Source organism: Myxine glutinosa, chromosome 7 (genome assembly GCF_964187855.1).
Source record: "Myxine glutinosa chromosome 7, kmMyxGlut1.1, whole genome shotgun sequence".
In the NCBI taxonomy this organism is placed as follows: Eukaryota; Metazoa; Chordata; class Myxini; order Myxiniformes; family Myxinidae; genus Myxine; species Myxine glutinosa.
The window spans coordinates 171,190,002-171,216,407 of NC_136267.1; the positions used below are offsets into that span (position 1 = coordinate 171,190,002).

Here is a 26,406-nt window from a genome sequence, read left to right on the forward strand (position 1 = left end):
ATAATTCGACAAGTACAATGCTTGATCTGATCAGTATGGAAAAAAAAAAATTCCTCCTCAACTGTTAGTCTGATTGGCAGGAAATTTTCAGAATATGAGCGGCTCCTCCTGTGGAATTTTTAAAATGATAATTATGACGTCATGGGTCATGTGGTACAGGCGCCATCTTGGAAAAATCGAAAAAAGGTTGCAGCTCTATATCTCTGAAATCCCTCCATTGAAAAAACTGAAACATGCCTCATTGTCAAGTACTCCGCTTGGGGAATAAGATATGTTAATGATGATTTCATTCGTACTTTAATTATGACGTCATAATTCGACAAGTACAATGCTTGATTCGATCAGTATGAATTTTATTCTCTGCAATTCTTGGTCCGATTGACACGAAAGTTTCACGATAGGAGGGCCTCCTCCTGTAGAATATTTTAATGATTATTGTGACGTCATAGGTCACGAGGTACAGGCGCCATCTTGGAAAAACTTCGCACCTCTATATCTGAAACCACTTCTTGGAAAAAATTGAGACCTGGCTCATTGTCACCTATTCCCCATGGGGAATAAGATATGTTAATGATGATGTCATCGGTGCCTTCGTTATGACGTCATAATTCGACAAATACAACACTTATCCATCCGATCATTATTTTAAAAATTTCAGCAGCTCTTGGTCGGATGGACACGAAATTTTTACCATAAGAGCGCCTCCTCCTTTATAATATTTTAATGATAATCATGATGTCATAGGTCATGTATTACAGGCGCCATCTTGGAAAAACCGAAAAACATTGCGTTTTTATATCTCCAAAACCGCTCAATGGAAAAAATTGAAACGCGGTTCATTGTAAATAACTCCATATGGGAAATAGGTGTTGTTAATGATGACGTCATCGGTGCCATAGTTATGACGTCAGAATTCGACAGGGAAAACGCTTAGTCTGATCAGTTTGAAATTTATTGAGCATGATCTATGCAACAATTATATTAGAGAATATAAATTTATGATGTCATCACTCAGGTGGTCTGGCAGCCATATTGGACAAAAAAAAAAAGAAACGTTCAAAAACAGAAGAGTTGGGTCACACCAAGTTGACTGCGCAGGTTAAGTATTCTATGAATACCATCTAGTTATAATCCGATTCCAATAGATAGAAGGGATGGGGATGCAATTATTATAATCCGATTACAGTAGATAGAAGGGAAGGGGATGCAATTATTATAATCCGATTACAATAGATAGAAGGGATTGGGATGCAATTATTATAATCCGATTGCAATAGATAGAAGGGATGTGAGAGGCAATTATTGTAATTTGATATAAATCAAATTGACAAACCAATTGAAACCAAACCAAACCATTGGCAATTGTCATCGGTTTGAGTGTGTGTTTATGCGTGCAGGTCTACTTTCATTACACAGTTTAGTCTCAGATCTACTGTAATCTATACACCCCAGCAAGGCTGTGCATTGTTGAATGCTCACTGTTGTACAAGTATAAATTGCACTTGCCTATAGATGAGGCAATTACACAGTCAACCTGAAGATATCAGTGAATGAAAGTAAAAATTGATTGATTAATCGAGTGACCCAGACGATCTTGCATCTGCTGTTTCTGGCCGAGTTGTCCGTCTTTGTAGGTTGTGTTGTCAATGTGAATGGCTTATTAGGAGTGACTGGCATGCTGAGAAGAGCTGCTTCTGATCCAGTCATGTCACTGCATTACCCTGCAGGATAAAGTGGAACATTGCATAATTCATCAATGCACAGATCTAACATAAATGATTCAAGAAAGGGCTTCTACATTCTTACTCACAAATGGCTAATTCATGATCACATAATTAGGGTTTGCAGGATAACTTCAGATGTATGCATACCTATCTCTGAGCGGTCTAGCCTGGGTTAGAATCTCGGCCCAGCTATAAACTGTCATTCCGGTGTTTCACATGCAAGGAGATTCAAAGCGGTGTGTGCCATCCCTTGGATGGATGGTAAACTGGGCATTTCCCTCTGCGAGCATTACTTGGCGGACGTTAAAGATCCCATGGTGTCCTTCGCGAAGAGTAGGTGAAATATCGCCGATGCTAAATTACAAATTCCTGCTCTAAGCCATTGTGGCACTGCATCAGTGGAACAGCCGTGATCCCAGGAAATGTATGAAATAATTCCTTTTCTCCAACAGCCTCATCGCAGATCATCAATTTGGATTCAGACCAGGTACTCTATCTTGGACATTCTGCTTCTGCTCTCCTAACAACGGATGGAGGCCCTCAATATCAGATATGCTCTCTGGAAATATCTCAAGCTTTTGATGCAGTCTGGCATCCGGTCTTGCTCTCCAAACTACTCGTATCTACCTGTGGCATCCAAGGCCAACTCCACACATGGCTTACTCACTTCCTCTACCCTCGTAGCCAACGTGTGACACTCAATGGAATCCTTTAATCTCCTCTCCCTGTCAAGGCTGGAGTGTCCCAGGGCAGTGTTCTGGGCCTAGTCGTTTTCCTAATCTTCATGAATGATTTTCTCCCTTTATCTATTCGCTGAAGACTTCACCCTCCCTGTACCATGACTAGACAACTCTTGTATGGTGCTGTTCTCTATTGCGTTCTCATCTTGTGTAATACTGCGCATTGTTATTTGCATATTCTGTATCTATTATCTTATTCTAATATCTACCATCGCTTTCTTTGTCTTGCAGATTGATTGTTCATCGTTGTTGCTAATAAACCTGCATTCAATTGATACATTCTTGTTTATGAACAATCAACTCATCTGAAGATGCCTGCTGCAGTCTGCCCCTTCCCGAGCTGTGTCTACGTTACTGACAGCACTGACAATGCCGTTGCTGCTATCCAGCTCTCCATCCACGCCATGACCCACACGTCCATTGCACCAGCCAAACCGGACAAAGTCAGCCGTCCTCGTATCCAAACCGGCGGTACCAGCGAAGATTGGCAATATTTCACCAGAAGATGGGATGGTTACAAGGCAGCGACCCAGATAATCAGCAATGATGTTCGCGTTCAACTCCTTGAATGTTGTGATGATAACCTACGACGTGACCTCCACCGCAGCAACCCACGCATTGAAATCAAGGACGAGGCAGCTATACTACAAGCCATTCGGTCCCTTGCTGTCCGAGAGGAGAATACCATGGTGTCCCGCGTAAACCTCCACAACATGCGACAGGACCGAGAAGAACCAATTCGTACCTACGCAGCCCGTCTGGCTGGTCAAGCTGAGATCTGCAAGTTTTCTGTTGTATGCTCATGCAATCCCCCTACTGATGTCAACTACACCAAGGACATGGTTCGCGATGTCCTATGTCGGGGACTCGCTGATCAAGATATACAACAGGACATTCTCGGCGATCAAAATCAGAACATGAGCTTGGAGGAAGTTCTCATTTTCGTCGAGGCCAAGGAAGCAGGGAAACGTTCCCAGAATGCCTTGCTCGATAGTGAAGGCGCTCATGGCGCAAGCCAATACAAAAACTGGAAGAACAAAAGAGCCCTGATCACTACCGACAAGCAGGCGGCCATTTGTAGTTATTGCGGCAAAACTGGTCATGGCAAACAGCCGAACATCGACCAAAGGCGTCAATTCTGCAATGCCTACGGGAAAACATGCAGTAAATGCGCCACTCGCGGCCATTTTGCACATGTCTGCCGGGGAGGCACGAAAAAGGCGGACAACAAACCTACGGACAAATCAATGGATGCTCATGATGTGGATGAAAGCAGCCAGGTCCACGATCTCCTCTGCTCTGTCACGGAACGAGAAACGGCCATTTGGAAGCCGCAAATTAAAAGGGCCATGGCCACCTTGTCAACTCCACTACACCTCGACCACCATATATTTGACCACCTCTCTGGCTGGACCAAGAAGAAGTCTCAACCACAGCCGTACATAAAACTCATAGCACGGATCGATAAGGAATCTTATGACCATTTCGGCCAGCCACTGTCATCCCGACCAAAATCGGCCAGGCTCCAGGCCATGGCCGACACTGGCTGTCAAAGCTGCCTCACAGGACTTAATATTTTCCACAAACTCGGGCTGCGTAATGAAGACCTGTTACCTGTCAACCTGAAGATGAATGCTGTTAACAGTGGAAGGGTCCGGATTATCGGCGCCATGCTCCTACACCTGTCTGGTCGCACAGCCAATGGCGACATTATTGAAACCCGACAAATCTGCTACATCTCACCTGACACACGGAACATGTATCTCAGTCGTGAAGCATGCGTCGATCTAGGCCTCGTGTCTAGTAGCTTCCCAACCATTGGCGAATCCAACACAGTTGGTGCTGCAGTGGCAGCAGTTATCGATGCAAATTGTAACTGCCCGGTAAGATCGCTTCCCCCTACACTGCCTACATCTATCCCATTTCCGGCCACTGACGAGAACCGAGAGAGGCTGGAGAAATGGCTACTGGAGTACTACAAAAGCAGCACATTCAATGTCTGCGAACACCAGCCACTACCCCACATGGAAGGTCCGCCGCTCACACTGATGGTTGACCCCGAGGCAACACCAAAAGCGGTGCACACCCCAGTGCCTGTCCCCTTACACTGGCAGGCAGAAGTCAAGGCTGGTATCGATCGTGACATCAGGTTAGGGGTTCTGGAACCGGTGCCAATTGGTGAACCAGTGACATGGTGCAGCAGAATGGTCGTCTGTCCAAAGAAGGATGGGACCCCACGGAGGACAGTTGATCTGCAACCACTGAATGCGCACTGCACACGTGAGACCCACCACACCCAGTCACCCTTCCATCAAGCAATGGCGGTGCCACATAACACCAAAAAGACGGTAACAGACGCCTGGAATGGCTATCACAGCGTTCCAATCAGAGAATGTGACCGCCATCTGACAACGTTCATCACACCATGGGGCCGATACCGTTACTGCACCACTCCCCAAGGTTACATCGCTTCAGGTGATGGATACTCCAGACGATTTGACGAAATCGTATCGGACTTCAAAAACAAGTCCAAATGTATTGATGATACCATCATGTGGAGCGACACATTGGAAGAGAGCTTTTTTCAGACATGCAACTGGCTCGACCTGTGCGGCCGTAATGGGATTACGCAAAATCCGACGAAATTCCATTTTGGTCAGGACACGGTCAAATTCGCTGGATTCGAGATCACCATGGACAGTGTACGACCATGCCAAAGGTATCTCCAAGCGATACAGGACTTCCCCACACCAAAAACAATTACTGACATTCGCTCCTGGTTTGGGCTAGTCAATCAGGTAACATACTGCTTCAGCATGACCGAGAGGATGCGACCTTTTCGGGACCTCCTAAAACCATGCACCCCCTTCTACTGGGATGCAACACTACAATCCCTATTCGAAGAATCAAAACGACTCATCATATCTGAAGTCGCAAATGGGGTCCGGATCTTTGACAAGGAACGGACAACATGTCTCGCAACTGACTGGTCGAAGGATGGGATTGGCTTCTGGCTCCTCCAAAAACACTGCAGATGCCCTGGTGAAACCCCACAGTGCTGCCCCGATGGCTGGAAAATCACCCTTGCTGGAGGCCGCTTCACCCATGCAGCGGAGTCGCGCTATGCTCCGATAGAGGGTGAAGCTCTAGCAGTGGCGGACAGCCTGGAAAAAGTAAAGTATTTTGTGTTGGGATGCAAGAACCTGATTATTGCCGTCGATCACAAGCCCTTAATCAAGCTTCTTGGTGACAGACGATTAGAGGACATCCATAACACGCGGCTTGCCAACTTGAAAGAAAGGACCCTAGCATATCGTTTCCGAATTATCCACATCCCGGGAAAACGACACTGCGTACCAGATGCGATTTCACGACATCCGTCGGGTGCCAGACCATCGGAACGACTGCCACTGGTGGATGACATTTCCTCCATTATGGATGTGGCCACATCGACTACACTAAGACAGCACACCTTGACTGGGCTGTGGACCACAGATGACGACTCTGGCATGGAAATGGCTATTTCTATGGCAGCCATCAAGACACTCGATTCTGTGCGGTCCGTCACTTGGGACGATGTTCGGGACGAAACAGCAAGTGACACTCAGATGCTGCAGTTACTCAATTCTATTGAGCAGGGTCTACCTGCCAGTCGGGACGATTTCCCTGTGTCCATTTTGGAATACTTTCCCTTCCGTGAACACCTCTACACTATTGATGGCATAGTGGTCTACAAGGGGAGGATTATCATCCCACCGAAGCTACGGAAGCTTGTCCTTGAGAATCTTCATGCTGCTCACCAAGGAGTCACGGCTATGACCACCCGGGCCAGCAGCTCGATCTTTTGGCCTGGAATCACTCCCCAGATTCATGAGATGCGCAATCGCTGCTCACACTGCAATCGGATGGCCCCATCGCACCCAAGTGCTCCACCTACAGCCTCAGCTGAACCTGCCTACCCTTTCCAGTACGTTTGTTCAGATTACTTTCATCACAAGGGTCGGAGTTATTTGGTCACCGTTGATCGTTACTCTAATTGGCCAATCATTCAGCTAACTACTGGCGGGGCACAAGGCCTAGTGAAATGTCTGCGGTCGAACTTCGCCACTTATGGTATCCCCGACGAATTGGCATCTGACTGTGGGCCAGAATTCACGGCACATGACACCCAAGACTTCTTGCGTCGGTGGGGCGTTAACCATCGGTTGTCATCCACTGCCTTCCCACACAGCAACTGTCGTGCCGAGATCGCAGTCAAAACATCGAAAAGAATGATCACCGATAACACTGGTTCCAATGGTGAACTAGACACTGATCGGTTCCAACGTGCAATACTCCAGTACCGGAATGCACCGGATCAGGACACTAGGTTGTCTCCAGCCATGATCATCTTCAAGAGGCCAGTCAAGGACTTCATACCCATCATCCCAGGCAGATACTTGCCATCGGACACCTGGCGGGAAACACGCAACAATCGTGAGGAAGCTTTGCGCATTCGGCATGCCAGGGAGATCGAAAGACTCTCTGAACACACGACAAAACTACCTCCACTGGCCGTCGGGGACCATGTCCGGATCCAGAACCAGACCGGCCTGGAACCACGAAAATGGGACCGGACCGGAACCGTGATTGAGGTAAAACAATTCGATCAATACGTTGTCAAGGTGGATGGCTCCGGAAGAATCACTCTCCGGAATCGTAAGTTCCTGCGACGTTTTACGCCTTTCAGCATGACAACTCCCACTACGACTGGCAAAAGTGGCATGCTGCCAACCGTTATGCCAAGTGTTATGCCAATCGTACCGAAATACTTAATGTCTGGTACCCAACCCATCGCCGCTCCAAGAGTCTGTCTCAATCCTGTTACCACTCCCCAGAAGGGTGAACCCCAACATGTCATTGCGCCGGGCTTACCATCACAGACACTCCGCTCCACCACCGCGATGACACCACCCGCGAGAGTCGCTAACCAACCACATGTGCAGACCACCGCCACACCTCCACGGTCACTGCCTATTTCTGCCCCCTTGACGGTTCGGGTGATGATGGACCAGCTGGAGGGGACTCCGGCGTCGGACAGGGCGATAGTGAACCACCCACCGGAGACTCCCACAATGGACCAGGAAATTACGAACTGCCCTCAGAGGACTCCGACGATTGATCGGGTGGTGACGGGCCGCCCGAAGCGAATTATCAAACCACCAGCCCGATTCAATTCAGTAGAATATCAATTATAAACTCATGTGATCCTTTTTCTCGGTCTCCAGTTTCGTTCTATTCTGTGTCACAATTGAACGTTTTTGGGAAAGGGAGATAGACAACTCTTGTATGGTGCTGTTCTCTATTGCGTTCTCATCTTGTGTAATACTGCACATTGTTATTTGCATATTCTGTATCTATTATCTTATTCTAATATCTACCATCGCTTTCTTTGTCTTGCAGATTGATTGTTCATCGTTGTTGCTAATAAACCTGCATTCAATTGATACATTCTTGTTTAATGACATCCCTCAGACAGCAGGCTGCGGCCTCTTCCCTCTCTTCAGATCTTGAAAAAAAAATCTGTATCCATCTTGCTTCTGTATCCATCTTGTCCACCCCGTGCATCCTCTCCTACCCCCTCTTTCTTCCCACTTCCCTTATTTGTCCAAATCTCGGTCTATTTTATCCCTCATCCCTGGTGTTGCTGTCCCACCTCTCTTTCTGCTGTTCTTTTTGTTCTGTTGAATCCTGATCCGTTCTGTGTTGAGTTCGGTGTTGCGTATGGCGGAAGACGGGACACCCAGTTTAACGTCCATCGGAGGGACGGCACACACATTGATGAATCCTAGTGCCTGTGAAACACCAGGATGACAGTTTGTACCTGCTTTGGGATTCAAACCCTGGCGAGGCAGCTTTGAGGCGATTGTGCATACCTTTAAGTCTAGGCCATCCTGTCAGCATCAGCCTCTGGGAGAGTTCACCAGCCGGTAATTTCAGAAAGACAGTGAGAGTGTCAGATTCGTCAAGGTTGAGCCGCAAACTTTTTGAACTTTACTGGCTTAGCCTACGCTGGCTAAGTTGGTCTGCAAGTTTAGTCTGATCGATACTTTCCCTCCTGATCTCACGGTTCTAAGCAGTTTATGTTGCGTCATCAGCAATCGCCATTATAATTATTTTATGGGTCATCGGTGCATTACATCATAAAGACCTACCGGTAATGCTGAGATTAGCAGGTGACCTCTTATTTCCGGCAACAAATGTGTAAATTCCTTGGTCTGCACCGCTCACGCGCAGGACGGTGAGCTGGTGAGTCGCTCCCTGGACCCGAATCCTGAACCGCTCACCAGGACGTAGCTCTTGCTCACCGAATAGCCAGAGGGCCTCGACGCCAGCATGCGAGAGCTCCACCTCGAAGGTTACCTCTTTCAACTTCTCAGAGACTTGGTCCGTAGCACATCGGACGATGGAAACCTCTATGATAACACGATGCAAAGGGGGTGCCAAAATACATCTGACATATCTGCAAGGACAAGTCAATAAATAAAGCAAAATAAACCGTCAGGCTTTGTGTAATCAAATGGTATTCTTTGTATAAGTGCGAGAAATTTGTTGACCACTTAGTATACCCGGCCTTCCAAGTGTAGGCGCTAGTAATCTGGCTTTAAAGATGGCTGCCTCTCGACAAGCACAATACATACAGTATATACAGTGCATATACAGTATATATACAGTATATACTGCACAATATATACAGTGCATTCATAAAGTATTCAGACCCCTTCACTTTTTTCACATTTTGTTATGTAGCAGCCTTATGCTGAAATCGTTTAAATTCATTTTTTCCCTCATCAATCTACACTCAATACCCCATAATGACAAAGAGAAAACAGGATTTTAGAAAGTTTTGCAAATTTATTAAAAAGAAAAAACTTTAAATATCACATTTACATAAGTATTCACACCCTTTGCTATGACACTTGAAATTTAGCTCAGGTGCCTCCCATTTCTCTTGATCATCTTAGAGATGTTTCGACACCTTGATTGGAGTCCACCTGTGGTAAGTTCAATTGATTGGACATGATTTGGAAAGGCACACACCTGTCTATATAAGGTCTGACAGCTGACAATGTATATCAGAGCAAAAACCAAGCCATGAGGTCGAAGGAACTGCCTGCAGAGCTCAGAGACAGGATTGTGTCGAGGCACAGATCTGGGGAAGCCTACAAAAAAATCTCTGCTGCATTGAAGGTTCCCAAGAGCACAGTGGCCTCCATAATTCTTAAATGGAAGAAGTTTGGAACAACCAGGACCCTTCCTAGAGCTGGCCACCCGGCCAAACTGAGCAATCGGAGGAGAAGGGCCTTGGTAAGAGAGGTGACCAAGAACCCGATGGTCACTCTGGCTGAGCTCCAGAGATCCTGTGTGGAGATGGGAGAAACTTCCAGAAGGACAAGTATCACTGCAACACTCCACCGATCTGGGCTTTATGGCAGAGTGGCCAGACGGAAGCGTCTCCTCAGTGAAAGACACATGAAAGTCCGCTTGGAGTTTTTAAAAAAGCACCGAAAGGACTCTCAGACTGTGAGAAACAAGATTCTGTGGTCCAATGAAATCAAGATTGAAATGTTTGGCTTCCGTCTGGCGACTCTGCCATGAAGCCCAGATCGGTGGAGTGTTGGAGTGATGGTTGGAACCCTTTTCTCCCATCTCCACACAGGATCTCTGGAGCTCAGCCAGAGTGACCATCGGGTTCTTGGTCACCTCTCTTACCAAGGCCCTTCTCCTCCGATTGCTCACTTTGGCCGGGCGGCCAGCTCTAGGAAGAGTCGTGGTTGTTCCAAACTTCTTCCATTTAAGAATTATGGAGACCACTGTGCTCTTGGGAACCTTCAATGCAGCAGAGATTTTTTTGTAGGCTTCCTCAGATCTGTGCCTCGACACAATCCTGTCTCTGAGCTCTGCAGCCAGTTCCTTCGACCTCATGGCTTGGTTTTTGCTCTGATATACATTGTCAGCTGTGAGACCTTATATAGACAGGTGTGTGCCTTTCCAAATCATGTTCAATCAATTGAATTTACCACAGGTGGACTCCAATCAAGGTGCAGAAACATCTCAAAGATGATCAAGACAAATGGGAGGCACCTGAGCTAAATTTCAAGTGTCATTGCAAAGGGTCTGAATACTTATGCAAATGTGATATTTCAGTTTTTTCTTTTTAATAAATTTGCAAAACTTTCTAAAATCCTGTTTTCTCTTTGTCATTATGTGGTATTGAGTGTAGATTGATGAGGGAAAAAATGAATTTAAACGATTTCAGCATAAGGCTGCAACATAACAAAATGTGAAAAAAGTGAAGGGGTCTGAATACTTCCTGAATGAATAAATGAATGGTCGTTTTTAAGGCCATTTTCCCCGCTAGAGTGGGGGTTAGCCTTGCGGGCCCCATGACAATCATGGTTCCCTGTTTGAGGCAATTTTTAAACTTTCTGAATGCATTGTAATATAGCAGCACACAATAAAAACACTTTCAAACCGGTATACTGCTTTGAAAGTGTTTTTGCTGTCCTTTTAATTGCCTCCGCCACCGAAGGTGGGTGGACGTTGTGTTTTCACCCCTGTCTGTCTGTCTGTCTGTCTGTCGGTCTATCTGTCTGTTTGTGAACAGAATATCTCAAAAAAGTTGTGCACTGATTTAGCCGAAACTTGGTGGACCGGTTGGGTTTGTGATAAGGACAAATCGATTTGATTTTGGGGAAGATCCGAATATGGATGGATGTGGATTCCATTGCCTCAAACAGGGAGCCATGATTGTCATGGGGCCCGCAAGGCAAACGCCCACTCTAGCGGGGAAAAAAGGCCTTAAAACGATCATTCATACCAGAATTTTTACATTTTAGTGATTCTTTACCATTGAGTGATGGGACCAAAAACGATACAAATCATGGAATTTCAAAACGTTGTGGGTGACTTATGGCACATATGGGTGGATGAGTTGGTTCTGCGACAAGACCAAGCCAATTAGATTTTGGTTCAGGTCCGAATCGAGCCTGGCGGAGGTATATTGTCTACCGAATTCCGCTCTAGTTCCAGTTCTACTCACTTTTAATTGATATACCTGACATTGTCCCTTTTAATTGATATACCTGACATTGTCCCTTTTAATTGATATACCTGACATTGTCCCTTTTAATTGATATACCTGACATTGTCCCTTTTAATTGATATCCCTGACATTGTCACTTTTAATTGATATACCTGACATTGTCCCTTTTAATTGATATACCTGACATTGTCCCTTTTAATTGATATCCCTGACATTGTCCCTTTTAATTGATATACCTGACATTGTCACTTTTAATTGACATACCTGACATTGTCCCTTTTAATTGATATACCTGACATTGTCACTTTTAATTGATATACCTGACATTGTCCCTTTTAATTGATATCCCTGACATTGTCACTTTTAATTGATATACCTGACATTGTCACTTTTAATTGACATACCTGACATTGTCACTTTTAATTGACATACCTGACATTGTCACTTTTAATTGATATACCTGACATTGTCCCTTTTAATTGATATACCTGACATTGTCCCTTTTAATTGATATACCTGACATTGTCCCTTTTAATTGATATCCCTGACATTGTCACTTTTAATTGATATACCTGACATTGTCACTTTTAATTGATATACCTGACATTGTCCCTTTTAATTGATATACCTGACATTGTCCCTTTTAATTGATATACCTGACATTGTCACTTTTAATTGATATACCTGACATTGTCCCTTTTAATTGATATCCCTGACATTGTCCCTTTTAATTGACATACCTGACATTGCCACTTTTAATTGATATACCTGACATTGTCCCTTTTAATTGATATCCCTGACATTGTCACTTTTAATTGATATACCTGACACTGTCACTTTTAATTGACATACCTGACATTGCCACTTTTAATTGATATACCTGACATTGTCACTTTTAATTGATATCCCTGACATTGTCCCTTTTAATTGATATACCTGACATTGTCCCTTTTAATTGATATACCTGACATTGTCCCTTTTAATTGATATCCCTGACATTGTCCCTTTTAATTGATATACCTGACATTGTCCCTTTTAATTGATATCCCTGACATTGTCCCTTTTAATTGATATCCCTGACATTGTCACTTTTAATTGATATACCTGACATTGTCCCTTTTAATTGATATACCTGACATTGTCCCTTTTAATTGATATACCTGACATTGTCCCTTTTAATTGATATACCTGACATTGTCCCTTTTAATTGATATACCTGACATTGTCCCTTTTAATTGATATACCTAACATTGTCACTTTTAATTGATATACATGACATTGTCCCTTTTAATTGATATACCTAACATTGTCACTTTTAATTGATATACCTGACATTGTCCCTTTTAATTGATATACCTAACATTGTCACTTTTAATTGATATACATGACATTGTCCCTTTTAATTGATATACCTAACATTGTCACTTTTAATTGATATACCTGACATTGTCCCTTTTAATTGATATACCTGACATTGTCCCTTTTAATTGATATACCTGACATTGTCACTTTTAATTGACAAAAGGTTTATAATACTGGGCCAAGTTATACCAGGTGGTGTATAATCGCTGCATCAACAGCGGTAAACTTCCGGAATGATTTTTCTATTCGACCTTTAAAATCATTATTTAGTTTTAATTGAATTCCATACTTGAACACGCGGGTTCGGTGTTCTATGAACTCTCTAGTTATTTCTCAAATTGAGGACGGAGGAGGGCAGGAGTGATGGGATGCGGGACGAAGAGGATGACAAATGCAAGGAATGGAAAGAAAGACATGTTGAAGCAAATTGTGGGTCCGAGAAGCAAACCGCTGCTGTTGGCAACGATCAAAATGGACTATTGAACTCACTACATACATTGAAGTACCGGTACTGGGTTATGAAAACAACTCAAGCAAAGTTTTCATTAACTCATCATTATCTTTTCATTATTATTTGTTTGTCCTGTACTTACCTTGCACACACAGTTGGCACTCTGAATGTACCTTGCCAACAATGAAGTTGTAGTGTCCAGCATCACCAAGTTGCACCCGTGCTATCACAAGGCGGTGCTTGGTGCCCTTCACAATGCGCTGCACACGCTCCGAGGAACCGAGGGCACAACCGTCCCGCAGCCATTGTCCGGTGCGCACCTCCGGCACCGAGAGCTTGCACTCGAGCACTAAACGTGAACCCTCCACCATTGTGATGTCTTTGAGATGATGCACCACCTCAACAACTGCAGAAAATAGCAGGATCAAAACAAAGGTGAGAGCAATCACATACAAAGTACAAATACAAGCCCTTGCATCATATTTATCCCCAGACTATAAAAGATGAGAAGATATTATAATGGGCTGGATCTGTCTGCCCGTCTGTCTGTCTGTCCATCACCCACTCTCCTTATAAACGGTTGTGCATAATTCACCAAATGTGGTAGTTATGATCACCACATGGCAAGAAGGTGCGACAGCAGTATCATTTTTGGCTCCACCCCTCAGGCCCTGGGATGTGGCCAAAAAGTTAAATAACCAAAAAAGTGCAATTATGGGCACATTTTGAAACATTTTTAATGAAACTTTGTATTTGCAATCAACAATGGGGTGACGCATAACCTGGTGTTGGCTTCGCGGTTCGGGTGCCGGGTTGGGATCCTAGGATCCTGGGTTCGTTGGCTTAGTGGTTAGGGTGCCGGTTTGGGATCCTAGGATCCTGGGTTCCTTAGCGGTTAGGGTGCCGCCTTGGGATCCTGGGATCCTGGGTTCCTTAGCGGTTAGGGTGCCCGGTTTGGATCCTAGGATCCTGGGTTCCTTAGCGGTTAGGGTGCCGGGTTGGGATCCTAGGATCCTGGGTTCCTTAGCGGTTAGGGTGCCGGCTTGGGATCCTGGGATCCTGGGTTCCTTAGCGGTTAGGGTGCCCAGTTGGGATCCTGGGATCCTGGGTTCCTTAGCGGTTAGGGTGCCCAGTTGGGATCCTAGGATCCTGGGTTCCTTAGTGGTTAGGGTGCCGGGTTGGGATCCTAGGATCCTGGGTTTGAATCCTGGTTGATCGCTGAATTAACACCAGGGTGGTTGACTCAGCCTGTCATCCTTCTGAGGTCGGCAAATTTAGTACCAGTTCACTAGTAATTCCCTTCGTGTCGCAAGAGGCGACTAACAGGGTTGGGGGCAGGAAGAGCATCCGGCCATAAAACATTGCTTCAAAAAGGGGACCATGGTGCCCAAAAAAGGCCAACACCTGCTCTGCGGGGAAAAATGGCCTCTAAAGGTGGTTCTGTTGGGGTGACGCATGCAATATGTAATGATTTTCTGGACTTTGGATTTGGATTTGGGATTTGGATAATTTGGATTTTTTTTGATTTTCTTTGGATTTTTGGTTCATAGGGTGGGGACTAGGGGTCGCAGGGTTCAAACCAGAAGATATCTTTAACGCAAAATTTGATATTGGGTCATTCCTGGTGGAACTTTTTGCCATCTTTGAACCTTGCTTTAGAATGCATAGGGAGTTGTAATGGCGCGCCACCGACTTCGCTCTAGTTTTGAATTGTTTACGAAATGATACTATCTTGCTCCTTAAATAAATTAAACTCAAGAGGGGATCGTGTTGTTGATATACCTATGTATTGTCTGATTAAAAACACTGACAGTTATCATCTTAAAAGAAGGCATCATAAATCATTGGACACAATTCCCTTTGGCAGGATTTCGCACAATTCCTGAAACACGCCAAATGGTTTCCAGTCAAATCCAGTCAAAAAGAGACATTGTGCCGATTCGAACTTACCCTGCACTTTCAAAGTTGCTGATGTTTCTAACTCCAGTGCGGGGATAGAGAACGCAAAGACACCGCCATCTTCCTTGCTCACTTGATTGATAATCAATGAGCGAGCCGGTCCCTCAGTCGATGTGCAGTATCGATCATCGTCGGGTCCAATCTCATGGCCGTCCTTCTTCCAGACACCCTTGGGCCCGTCTTGAGAGAGTCGTACATCAAGTCGAGCTGGCTCGGTCTCACACACAGCAACATCAGCCAGGGCCTGGAGCAAAGCCACAGGCCGTGCTGGGGAACAATGAAGGGGGCCACAGACATGGTCATGCGACACACTCCGAGGCACTTCCTTCATTACTCAAGGATTGATAAAACATAAAACAATCTGAAATATTTCATGCTGTGCAGCCACAAAAAACAGAATCTCAAACAACAGTGGTATCCCAGCCAACACAACGCCGTTGGGCCAACGTTGGGCCAACGGTGTTGCGTTAGCCGGGATTGCTTGTGTTAATCTCTTCTGGGACTTCCTTTCTTAGTTTGTTCGTTCTTACTCTATGCAAGAAACGTTCACAGACTGTGAAAGATGCATCTTACGCCGGACGCAGAGGAATGCAGAGGTGATCTTGTCTCCTGCCTGGAAGCTGTACGTCCCCTGATCTCCGGAACGTGCCTCACGGATAGTCAGGGTGCACCTGCCTCGGCGAGCTGCTTCTGTCAGTCTTTCGCCCAAGGTCACGTCATTGCCCATGTGGCTCCAGGTCCCACTGATGTCGTCACGTGACAGCTGACACTCAAATTCAGCACTATGGCCTTCCAGCACTTCCACGTCGACAAGTTCTTTCAATAATTCAAGTGGAGAACCTATGGATATGGTTTTGAGACAAAAACTTTGTTTTAGTACTGTGTGGCATGCCATTCATTGCACATATACAAGTTAAGGAGTCTGTATTAAGCTAAGTAGAACAATTCAGCATTTTTGTGTTTATGGTTAAATAAAATGAAGTACAGGTACAAGTATTTATTCATGCTTAGAGCTTTAAAGCTTATTCCTCAATAATTGTGACAAGCATGGAAATGGGGTGCACATAATGGTTGTAATGCAGTTTATTGATTATATAAGTGCAGTCTTTGCCTCCTGCACACAGAAGGAACCACTCTCTGTCTCTCTCTGTTTACTTCATTGCTATTGGAGATAGCAGGTCATTGGAGATAGCAGACTCATTGGAGATAGCAGACTCATTGGAGATAGCAGGTCATTGGAGACAGCAGACTGATTGGAGATAGCAGACTCATTGGAGATAGCAGGTCATTGGAGATAGCAGACTCATTGGAGATAGCAGGTCATTGGAGATAGCAGACTCATTGGAGATAGCAGACTCATTGGAGATAGCAGACTCATTGGAGATAGCAGACTCATTGGAGATAGCAGACTCATTGGAGTTGGCAGGTCATTGGAGATAGCAGACTCATTGGAGATGGCAGGTCATTGGAGATAGCAGACTCATTGGAGATAGCAGACTCATTGGAGATGGCAGACTCATTGGAGATAGCAGACTCATTGGAGATAGCAGGTGATTGGAGATAGCAGGTCATTGGAGATTGCAGGTCATTGGAGATAGCAGACTCATTGGAGATAGCAGACAAATTGGAGATAGCAGACTCATTGGAGATAGCAGGTGATTGGAGATAGCAGACTAATTGGAGATAGCAGGTCATTGGAGATAGCAGGTGATTGGAGATAGCAGACTCATTGGAGATAGCAGACTCATTGGAGATAGCAGACTCATTGGAGATAGCAGACTCATTGGAGATAGCAGACTCATTGGAGATAGCAGGTCATTGGAGATAGCAGACTCATTGGAGATGGCAGGTCATTGGAGATAGCAGACTCATTGGAGATGGCAGACTCATTGGAGATGGCAGACTCATTGGAGATAGCAGACTCATTGGAGATAGCAGACTCATTGGAGATAGCAGGTGATTGGAGATAGCAGGTCATTGGAGATAGCAGACTCATTGGAGATAGCAGACAAATTGGAGATAGCAGACTCATTGGAGATGGCAGGTCATTGGAGATAGCAGACTCATTGGAGATAGCAGACTCATTGGAGATAGCAGGTGATTGGAGATAGCAGACTCATTGGAGATAGCAGACTCATTGGAGATAGCAGACTCATTGGAGATAGCAGACTCATTGGAGATAGCAGACTCATTGGAGATAGCAGGTCATTGGAGATAGCAGACTCATTGGAGATAGCAGACTCATTGGAGATAGCAGACTCATTGGAGATGGCAGGTCATTGGAGATAGCAGACTCATTAGAGATGGCAGACTCATTGGAGATAGCAGACTCATTGGAGATAGCAGGTCATTGGAGATAGCAGGTCATTGGAGATAGCAGACTCATTGGAGATAGCAGACTGATTGGAGATAGCAGACTCATTGGAGATAGCAGACTCATTGGAGATAGCAGGTCATTGGAGATAGCAAACTCATTGGAGATAGCAGACTGATTGGAGATAGCAGACTGATTGGAGATAGCAGGTCATTGGAGATAGCAGGTCATTGGAGATAGCATGTCATTGGAGATAGCAGGTCATTGGAGATAGCAGGTCATTGGAGATAGCAGGTCATTGGAGATAGCAGGTCATTGGAGATAGCAGGTCATTGGAGATAGCAGGTCATTGGAGATAGCAGGTCATTGGAGATAGCAGACTCATTGGAGATAGCAGGTCATTGGAGATAGCAGGTCATTGGAGATAGCAGGTCATTGGAGATAGCAGACTCATTGGAGATGAAAGCCCACAGAATCGTGTTTCTCACAGTCCGAGAGTTCTTTAGGTGCTTTTATGCAAACTCCAAGGAGTCTGCAATTCAGGAGTGGGAGTCAGGAGTGGGAGTGGGATCCCACTCCTGACACCAATTGTTACGGATCCGGAGGACGGCACTCCCGTTAGCAAGGGGGGGTTAATCCCCTTGTCCTGATAAGCTGCCCGTCTCCGCCGGTCCTGGAAGTATGACGTCACTTCCGGTCGGTGGTGAGTAGGGTTGTAAGCCCAACCCGTCTTACTACCTAATTACCACCACCGGCCGTAAGCGAGGAAATACTCCCACCCGGGCCACAGCATGATTGGATTGCACCGAGCGAAGCGAGCTGCGACTCGGGCCGTTAAAAAGAAACTAAACCCGACTATAGCATTGGCCGAATCGTGCCACAGGTACTCAATCGAAAAAAAGGACGCAAACGATCAAATAAGAGAAAACCCAGAAAATAAGAAGAACAAAGAGTGGGTTTATTAATTATAAACAGAAAACCCAAAGAAGAGGAAAAGAAAGTAATATACAGAAGAAGAAGAGCAAAAGGACACAGGGCAAGCCTTAAAACAGTCTTATATTATAACCCAGACAAAATGAACAGACTCACATGAATAGGGAATGGCAGGAAGGAATGGCTGGAAGGAGGAGAAGGGCCAGGCAGACGGTAGGGCATTGAGGTCCGGCTCCAGGAGTGGACTCGCGTCGTGGCGGGAAACCCTGGCAGGCAGCGAGCACGTATCGTGGACCGCGAGCGGACGTTACATATATCGGGGAAACTGGGATACGGCGTACGTAATATGTGGCTCGTGCCAATGCTCTCTCTCTCTCGAACAAGGTTCGTATCATCAACGATCCCCTGCGCAGTCCGTTACCATCAGCAGTTCGTGGCGCAGCTCCCAGCTCCGCTCCAGCTCATCGACCCGAACTCCTTCTCACCTCATCTGTCGAAGCAGTCCCTCGCAACCTCTTTTATTGTTCGTTGTTGTATCAAGCCGCCGGCTCCGATGACACGCCTACCGGTCGGCTCACCTCGGCGCTGGTTGGCCGGCAAGGGCTCGCTGGCTCCACCTCTGATGGTGAGTTGACGTGCCACACCTTGTTCCTGTGTCCCGCCCCCTTTTTCCTCGGCTTGAGACCGCATGTTTAATGGCGGTTTGGGGCCAACAACAGAATCAAGGCAAGGAGCAGCGAACGCTGCCCTACTGCTACTGCACTTTGAAGAGCGGGAGCGATGATTGGAGAAAATTGAAGGGGCCTATCTTATTTGATTAATGCAACGCAGATTCAACTATTGGGAACAGATCCTTAACTGAAACACATAATAATGAGATAACTACAGAGAGGTCCTATGGTGCTCTACGTGTTGTACATGGACTAACTAGGGTGCGATCTTTAATAAAGCCAAATAATGGGGATATTTACAGGGGATGATTTATAAGGGAACATTTACTAAAATTTACCAAGTGAAGGTTCTAAAAACCGTAACAATATATATATATGTATAAATATGATCATGTCCAAGTTGTGCAAAACTGGAGGTTTTTGGAAGTGATAAAAAGGTGATTTGTGTTCTGCAGTGCTGAAGGATACAAATATAGATTTTAAAGGTCGTATTAAAAAAATGAATTCCATAAGTTTACCACTGTGATGCAGCATCTATTTTACCACCTTATTTAACACGTTACATTAGTTATTCGTGCCTGTTGTTTGTGCCCATTATGACGTCCTTAAAAACAGTAAGTTTCCTGTTTGGAATGATTCTCAATTTTGTTTCACTGCCAGACAGACAGATATATTTAACTGCCAAAAAAAAAACTATCTCACTCCTCTCTGCGTATGTGTGATCCGGACAAATCCAGAGCCAAAATACTGCTAAACAGCAGGTTTGTTTTCTGATTAATGTTCAAAATATAACATTCAATTTTTTCACAAGAACACAAGTTTCTGAAAATTACATAAAAAGCCATTTGTATTACAATTACACCGATAGTCTTGGAAAAATGCAAAACAAAAAAGATGAGCAATGAACCATCCCAACCAATATCTAACCTTCCACCAGAAGTTGGGCTTTGCTACAGATTGATGGATCTTCAGCCAGCTTGCAGGAGTACTCCCCAGCATCCTCAGGGCAGATAATCAACACGGAAAGTAGGTGGACACACCGGTCTGAGTGCATACGGTACTTGTCTCCATCCTCCAGCTGCTGACCAGCTTTGTACCACTTCACCTTGTAAAAAGGCTCCGAAAGTTCACCCTCAAATGTAGCCAAAGTGTCTTTCTCCTTTGCTATGACATCACTCAGCTCCTGAAGGAAAATGATCACTGGCTTGGCTGCGGAATACAAAGAGCCCAGGTGTAGATCGTGAAGCAGGTATACCTATTATATATTCAATTAATCACTGTATTTTTGGAGGATTTTGGGGGATCATTTATTATTTATTTCATTATTTAGTTATTATTTATTTCATTATTTGATTTGTATTGTTTCACTTTTTTTGATTTTTTTTTTTGCTCATCCTTCAGGACAAGCAGCACACATATATCTAAGACAAAATAAAAATGTTCAGCAACCTATTTATTCTCTTTGTCCTTCACCTATGTCAGTATTAAACAAAAGTATATGTACATGCCATCATTATTTAGACTAGGGCATGCCCGTACTATATCTATATCTAAAATTATATCCCCCCCCTCTATTTACATGAAATGGTTTGGTCCAAAGCGAACGGCTTGCGAGTGGTGACAATCCCCCCCCTCTATTTACATGCAATGGTTTGGTCCAAAGCGAACGGCTTCCGGAGTTTGGTAAAGACATCGCCATCGCGTGCACAAACGCGCAGGAAAGCGAATGAATCGCAAATTCGTTTTTATTAGTTGTAAAACATAGTTTAACGCCAACATAGTTTGCAAACGTGAAATAAATGAATACGCTCTCAAATGTGCCATCCGAGGCAGAGTGTGCCCGCCACGTTCGGCACACGCGATCGTTCGCTGCTCTCTGATTGGTTGAATCGTTTTTTGGACATAGCTCGGTAAGTAATTGTCCGATTAATATGAAACCTTGAAAAGGCACATCCTCGGGTCCCCAGCAATATACCTGGCAAGTTAAAAGTATATCGGACCCGTGGTTGTCGAGAAACAGCGGTCACAGACAAACGTACAGACAGACAGAGATTACTGGAATTATAGATAGACTAGGGCATGCCCGTACTATATATATATATCTAAAATTATATCCCCCCCCTCTATTTACATGAAATGGTTTGGTCCAAAGCGAACGGCTTGCGAGTGGTGACAATCCCCCCCCTCTATTTACATGCAATGGTTCGGTCCAAAGCGAACGGCTTCCGGAGTTTGGTAAAGAAATCGCCATCGCGTACACAAACGCGCAGGAAAGCGAATGAATCGCAAATTCGTTTTTATTAGTTGTAAAACATAGTTTAACGCCAACATAGTTTGCAAACGTGAAATAAATGAATACGCTCTCAAATGTGCCATCCGAGGCAGAGTGTGCCCGCCACGTTCGGCACACGCGATCGTTCGCTGCTCTCTGATTGGTTGAATCGTTTTTTGGACATAGCTCGGTAAGTAATTGTCCGATTAATATGAAACCTTGAAAAGGCACATCCTCGGGTCCCCAGCAATATACCTGGCAAGTTAAAAGTATATCGGACCGGTAGTTGTCGAGAAACAGCGGTCACAGACAAACAAACAAACGTACAGACAGACAGACAGAGATTACTGGAATTATAGATAGATGGTTAAACAACAAAATATTACTGAACTCGGTAGAGCGCAAACCGCCGCCAGGCTGAACAGTTTACGTATTGGATCCCACTGATAGGTCAGATCTGGATCCGACATGAACCAAAATCTAATCGGCTTGTTCTCATCACCTAGCCAACTCATCCTCCACGTTTGTCATAAGTCATCCACAACCTTTTTGAAATATGCTACATACCGTTTTTAGCCCCATCACTCAATAGGGAAGAATCACTTAATAATAATAATAATAATAATAATTCATTTATTTTGTATAGCGCTTTTCCAGAAGCCCAAAGGCGCTTTGACAGAGTGGAAAACATAATGCATAACAATACATGAAAACAACAATTGCAAAAAGACAAGAATCAAGAAAACAAACAGCAGCGATATACGGCATATATATAAGACAAGAATCAAAAAGACAAGACAAGAATCAATAGGGAAATATTTAAAGCAAAAGGAGGGAGAAGGAGAAGAGATAGTCAGGGGTTAAATGCTGTGGGTTGAATGTTGAATGCAGCGTTGAACAGGTGGGTCTTTAGTGATGTTTTGAATGTGGTGAGTGAGGAGGAGTCTCTGATGGTGTGAGGTAGTGAGTTCCAGAGGGTGGGAGCAGCGATGGAGAAGGCCCTGTCCCCCCAGGATCTGAATTTGGTCCGGATGGAGGGGGTCAGGAGGTTGGTACCAGCAGAGCGGAGGTTGCGGGTGGGAGTGTGTCTGGAGAGGAGGTCAGCCAGGTAGGATGGGGCCAGGTTATGGAGGGCTTTGTATGTCAAGAGGAGGATTTTGTACTGGATTCTCTGGGGGATGGGGAGCCAGTGAAGCTTGTAAAGGACGGGGGTGATGTGGTCACGGGTCCGGGAATGAGTGAGTAGACGGGCAGCGGAGTTCTGAATGTATTGGAGTTTATTGGTGATTTTTGAGGGTGAACCATAGAGGAGGCTATTGCAGTAGTCCAGACGGGAGGTGATGAAGGCGTGGATGAGGGTTTCTGCAGCCGTGGAGGAGAGGGATGAGCGGAGACGGGCAATGTTTTTCAGGTGAAAGAAGGCTGACTTTGTGATCTGTTTAGTGTATTTGTCGAAGGAAAGGGTTTGGTCAAAGATGACGCCAAGATTCCGGATGTGAGGGGAGGTGGATACTGGGATACCGTCGATGTTGAGGGCAAAGTTATGGGTGGATTTTGTGAGCGTTTTTGGGCCAATGATGATTATTTCAGATTTATCACAGTTAAGCTTGAGGAAGTTGATTTGAAGCCAGGATTTTATTTCAGTGATGCAGTTTGTCAGGATAGAGTGGGTGTCGGTGGAGATGGACTTGGTGGAGATGAAAAGCTGGATGTCATCGGCGAAGCAGTGGAATTGGAGACCATGACGGCGGATTAAGTGACCGAGCGGGGACAGGTAAAGGATGAAGAGGAGGGGGCCAAGAACTGAACCTTGGGGGACACCTTGGGGGAGGGGAGCAGTGGGGGATTTGCAGTTATTGATGGAGATGAACTGGCATCTGTCAGAGAGGTATGATTTAATCCAAGAGAGGGCAGTGCCGGTGACGTTAAAGGTGGATTCAAGTCGGGTGAGGAGGATAGTGTGATCGATGGTGTCAAAGGCAGCGCTGAGGTCGAGGAGGACGAGAATGTTGAGGTTGCCAGCGTCAGAGGAGAGGAGAAGGTCGTTGGTGATTTTGAGGAGAGCAGTTTCAGTACTGTGGTTGGAGCGGAATCCGGATTGGAATGTTTCATACAAGTTATTGGCAGAGAGATGATGTTTGAGTTGAGTGGCTACAGCGCGTTCCAAAACTTTTGACAGAAAGGGTAGGTTGGAGATGGGTCTGAAGTTGTTTAGGGTGTCAGGGTTTAGACCAGGTTTTTTTAGAATGGGGGTAACAGCAGCAATTTTGAGGGAAGGTGGGACGATGCCTGTAGACAGGGAGGAGTTTATTGTTGCAATGATAAGTGGAGAGAGAGCAGGGAGGGAGGCTTTGACAAAGCTGGAGGGGATGGGGTCAAGAGTGCAGGTGGCAGTTTTCATTCCTATGAGGAGTTCAGAGAGGTCAGTAGGAGAGATTGGGGAGAACCGAGACAGGGGATGGCAGGACAAGGGGGGGCAGGTGGTTGGAGGGGGAGCGGGTGCGGCGGTGGTCAAGCTGTTGTAGATGTTGTCAATTTTGCGTTGGAAGAAAGAGAGGAAGGAGATGCAGTTGTCTACTGTGAATGACTGGGTGGTGGTGTTCAGGGGGCGGAGGAGTTTGTTTATTGTCGAGAAGAGTGCTTTTGGGTTTCCGGAGCCAGAGTGGATAATTTGAGAGTAGTAGGCAGAGCGGGCGCGGGAGAGGGCATCTTTGTAGTGTTGTATGTGGTCCTTGTAGGCTTGGGAGTGAACTGTGAGACCCGTTTTATTGCGGAGTCTTTCAAGTTGGCGAGCACGAGTTTTCATCAGGTGGAGTTCAGGGGTAAACCAGGGAGCAGAATGGGTGAAAGAAACTGTTTTGGTTTTTACAGGCGCAAGCTGGTCAAGGCAGGAGGAGAGAGTGTGGTTGTAGTAGTCAGTGAGGTCGGAAGGGGTGTGGAGGTCAATGAAGGGAGAAGTGGACATTTTTTCAGAGAGGGTGGATGAGAATGAGGTAGGTGAAAGAGCGTTTAGCTTACGGAAGTTGATTGTGCGATAATGCCTTGGTGTTGGGGCGGGGATGTTGATGGTCAGAGTGATGGCTAAGTGGTCAGAGAGGGTGAGGTCGGAGCCATAGAGATGGTGCAAATTTAATCCAGTGGAGCAGACAAGGTCCAAAATGTGACCACGGATATGGGTAGGAAAGTCGACATGTTGAGTGAGGTTAAAGCAGGTGAGTAAATCAGTGAAGTCAGTGGTTATTGTGGAGTCAGTGGAGTCCATGTGGATATTGAAATCACCAAGGAGGAGGATTGAGGGGGAGAGGGAACATAGCTGGGTCAGAAAGTAGGAGAAGTCAGACAGGAATGATGGGTGGGGTTTGGGAGGGCGGTAGACGACAGCCATGACTGACTGCGTGTGACCAGAGAGTTTTAAAGCCAGGTGTTCAAATGATGGAGCAGATGAGATGGAGATGAGGTTGGTCTTGATGTCTTGACGGTGGATAACGGCAATTCCACCACCTCGGCCCTCCGAGCGTGGTTTATTGACGTAGGAATATCCATTGGGTGTGGTGAGGTTGAGTGTGTAGTAGTCCAGAGGTTGTTGCCAGGTTTCGGTGAGACAGAGAAAGTCCAGTTTGTTATCCAGGATGTATTCGTTCAGGATGAGGCATTTATTGTTGAGGGACCGGGTGTTGAACAGGGTGAGCTTGATGTTGTTTTGAACAGCAGGGATGAATTCAGGTGATTTAGCCAGGGTTCGTAGGCAAGAGGTGCGATCGTGTGGGTTGCTGTGACCAGGTGCGCTGGGACGAAGAGTGAGAGTGCGCTGAGCCGACCAGAGGACGGGGATGGAGTGACCTGATTGCAAATAAACAAACTTGCGACCGGAGCCACGGTGAATGTACCTGGGTCGTCGGAGGAGTCCATTTGATTTGATGGCAGAGATGCATGATGGGGTGGAGCGGGTATTGAGCAGAAGAAGCCTTGCGGCGGAGTACTTCAGAGCCATGCCAGGCAGGAGCGAAGGGACGAGTACGAGGCCAAGGTCGAGGAGGCAAAGCGGCAAACGCAGCGGCAAACGCAGCGGCAAACGACTGCAGCCGCTAATCAAGACCACAGCGGCAAACAAGGCCACAAGGCCACCGACAAACAAGGCCACGGCCACAATCAACGGGAGCGGGCCTTTCGAATTCCGTATTCCGTACCATCAAAAGCAGATTCCGTTATCCAGCCGGAGAACACGCGGCACGTGCGGGTGTGAAAAGGCAGGACAGGTGTGAGATGTCAGGTCAGAAAGGTAGAAGCAGACCCTGTACATCCATCCAGTCGGAGAAGCGGCGAATATGCAACGCCAGCGTCCTCTCGCAACCGAACCCGGAAACAAAGCGAACTTTGGTGCGGAGGTCTAACAACTTAAGAAAATTAAATAATACTTCTATCCGGACCCGTATTCGGATCTTCACCAAAATCGAATCAATTTGTCCTTGTCACACCCCCAACATGTCCACCATGTTTCGTCCGAATCAGTCCAAAACTTTTTGAGATATCGTGCTAAATAACGTTTTTTATCCCCATCTCTCAATGGTAATCATTTAAGAAATTCTCAGATTCGGATCTTTACCAAAATCTAATCATTTCGTCCTTGTCACCTACTCAACCTCTCCACCAAATTTCGTCCCAATCCGTCCACAACATTTGAGATTTTTTGTTCACAGACAGACAGACAAAGAAACACAGGGTTGAAAACATAACCTCCATACACATTGGGTAGCGGAGGTTAAAAGGTCACGGTTTCCACGACCGTTCCGATTAAATGTGTGACCCTATTAATTGTTGAGCACCTGTGTCGTTATTTCCTCGTCTTAAGAGGTGCATACAGACAAAGAACAAGACCGAGAGATGTGTGGCTTATT

At 45.6% G+C, this 26,406-nt stretch overlaps 1 protein-coding gene across 1 annotated transcript in view; it reads right to left on the reverse strand.

Annotated features, from left to right (window-relative positions):
- Positions 1-934: 934 nt before the first annotated feature.
- LOC137431837 (titin) overlaps positions 935-26,406 on the reverse strand; it is a 172,015-nt gene continuing 146,543 nt past the window's right edge. Inside the window, exons 16-21 of the mRNA XM_068123580.2 lie at positions 20,167-20,448; positions 15,895-16,161; positions 15,313-15,588; positions 13,505-13,768; positions 8,659-8,919; positions 935-1,721 (exon numbers count right to left, since the gene is read on the reverse strand). Coding sequence (XP_067979681.2) covers positions 1,717-1,721; positions 8,659-8,919; positions 13,505-13,768; positions 15,313-15,588; positions 15,895-16,161; positions 20,167-20,448 — 1,355 coding nt within the window. The 3' untranslated portion in view covers positions 935-1,716. The remainder of the gene's footprint in view (positions 1,722-8,658; positions 8,920-13,504; positions 13,769-15,312; positions 15,589-15,894; positions 16,162-20,166; positions 20,449-26,406) is intronic.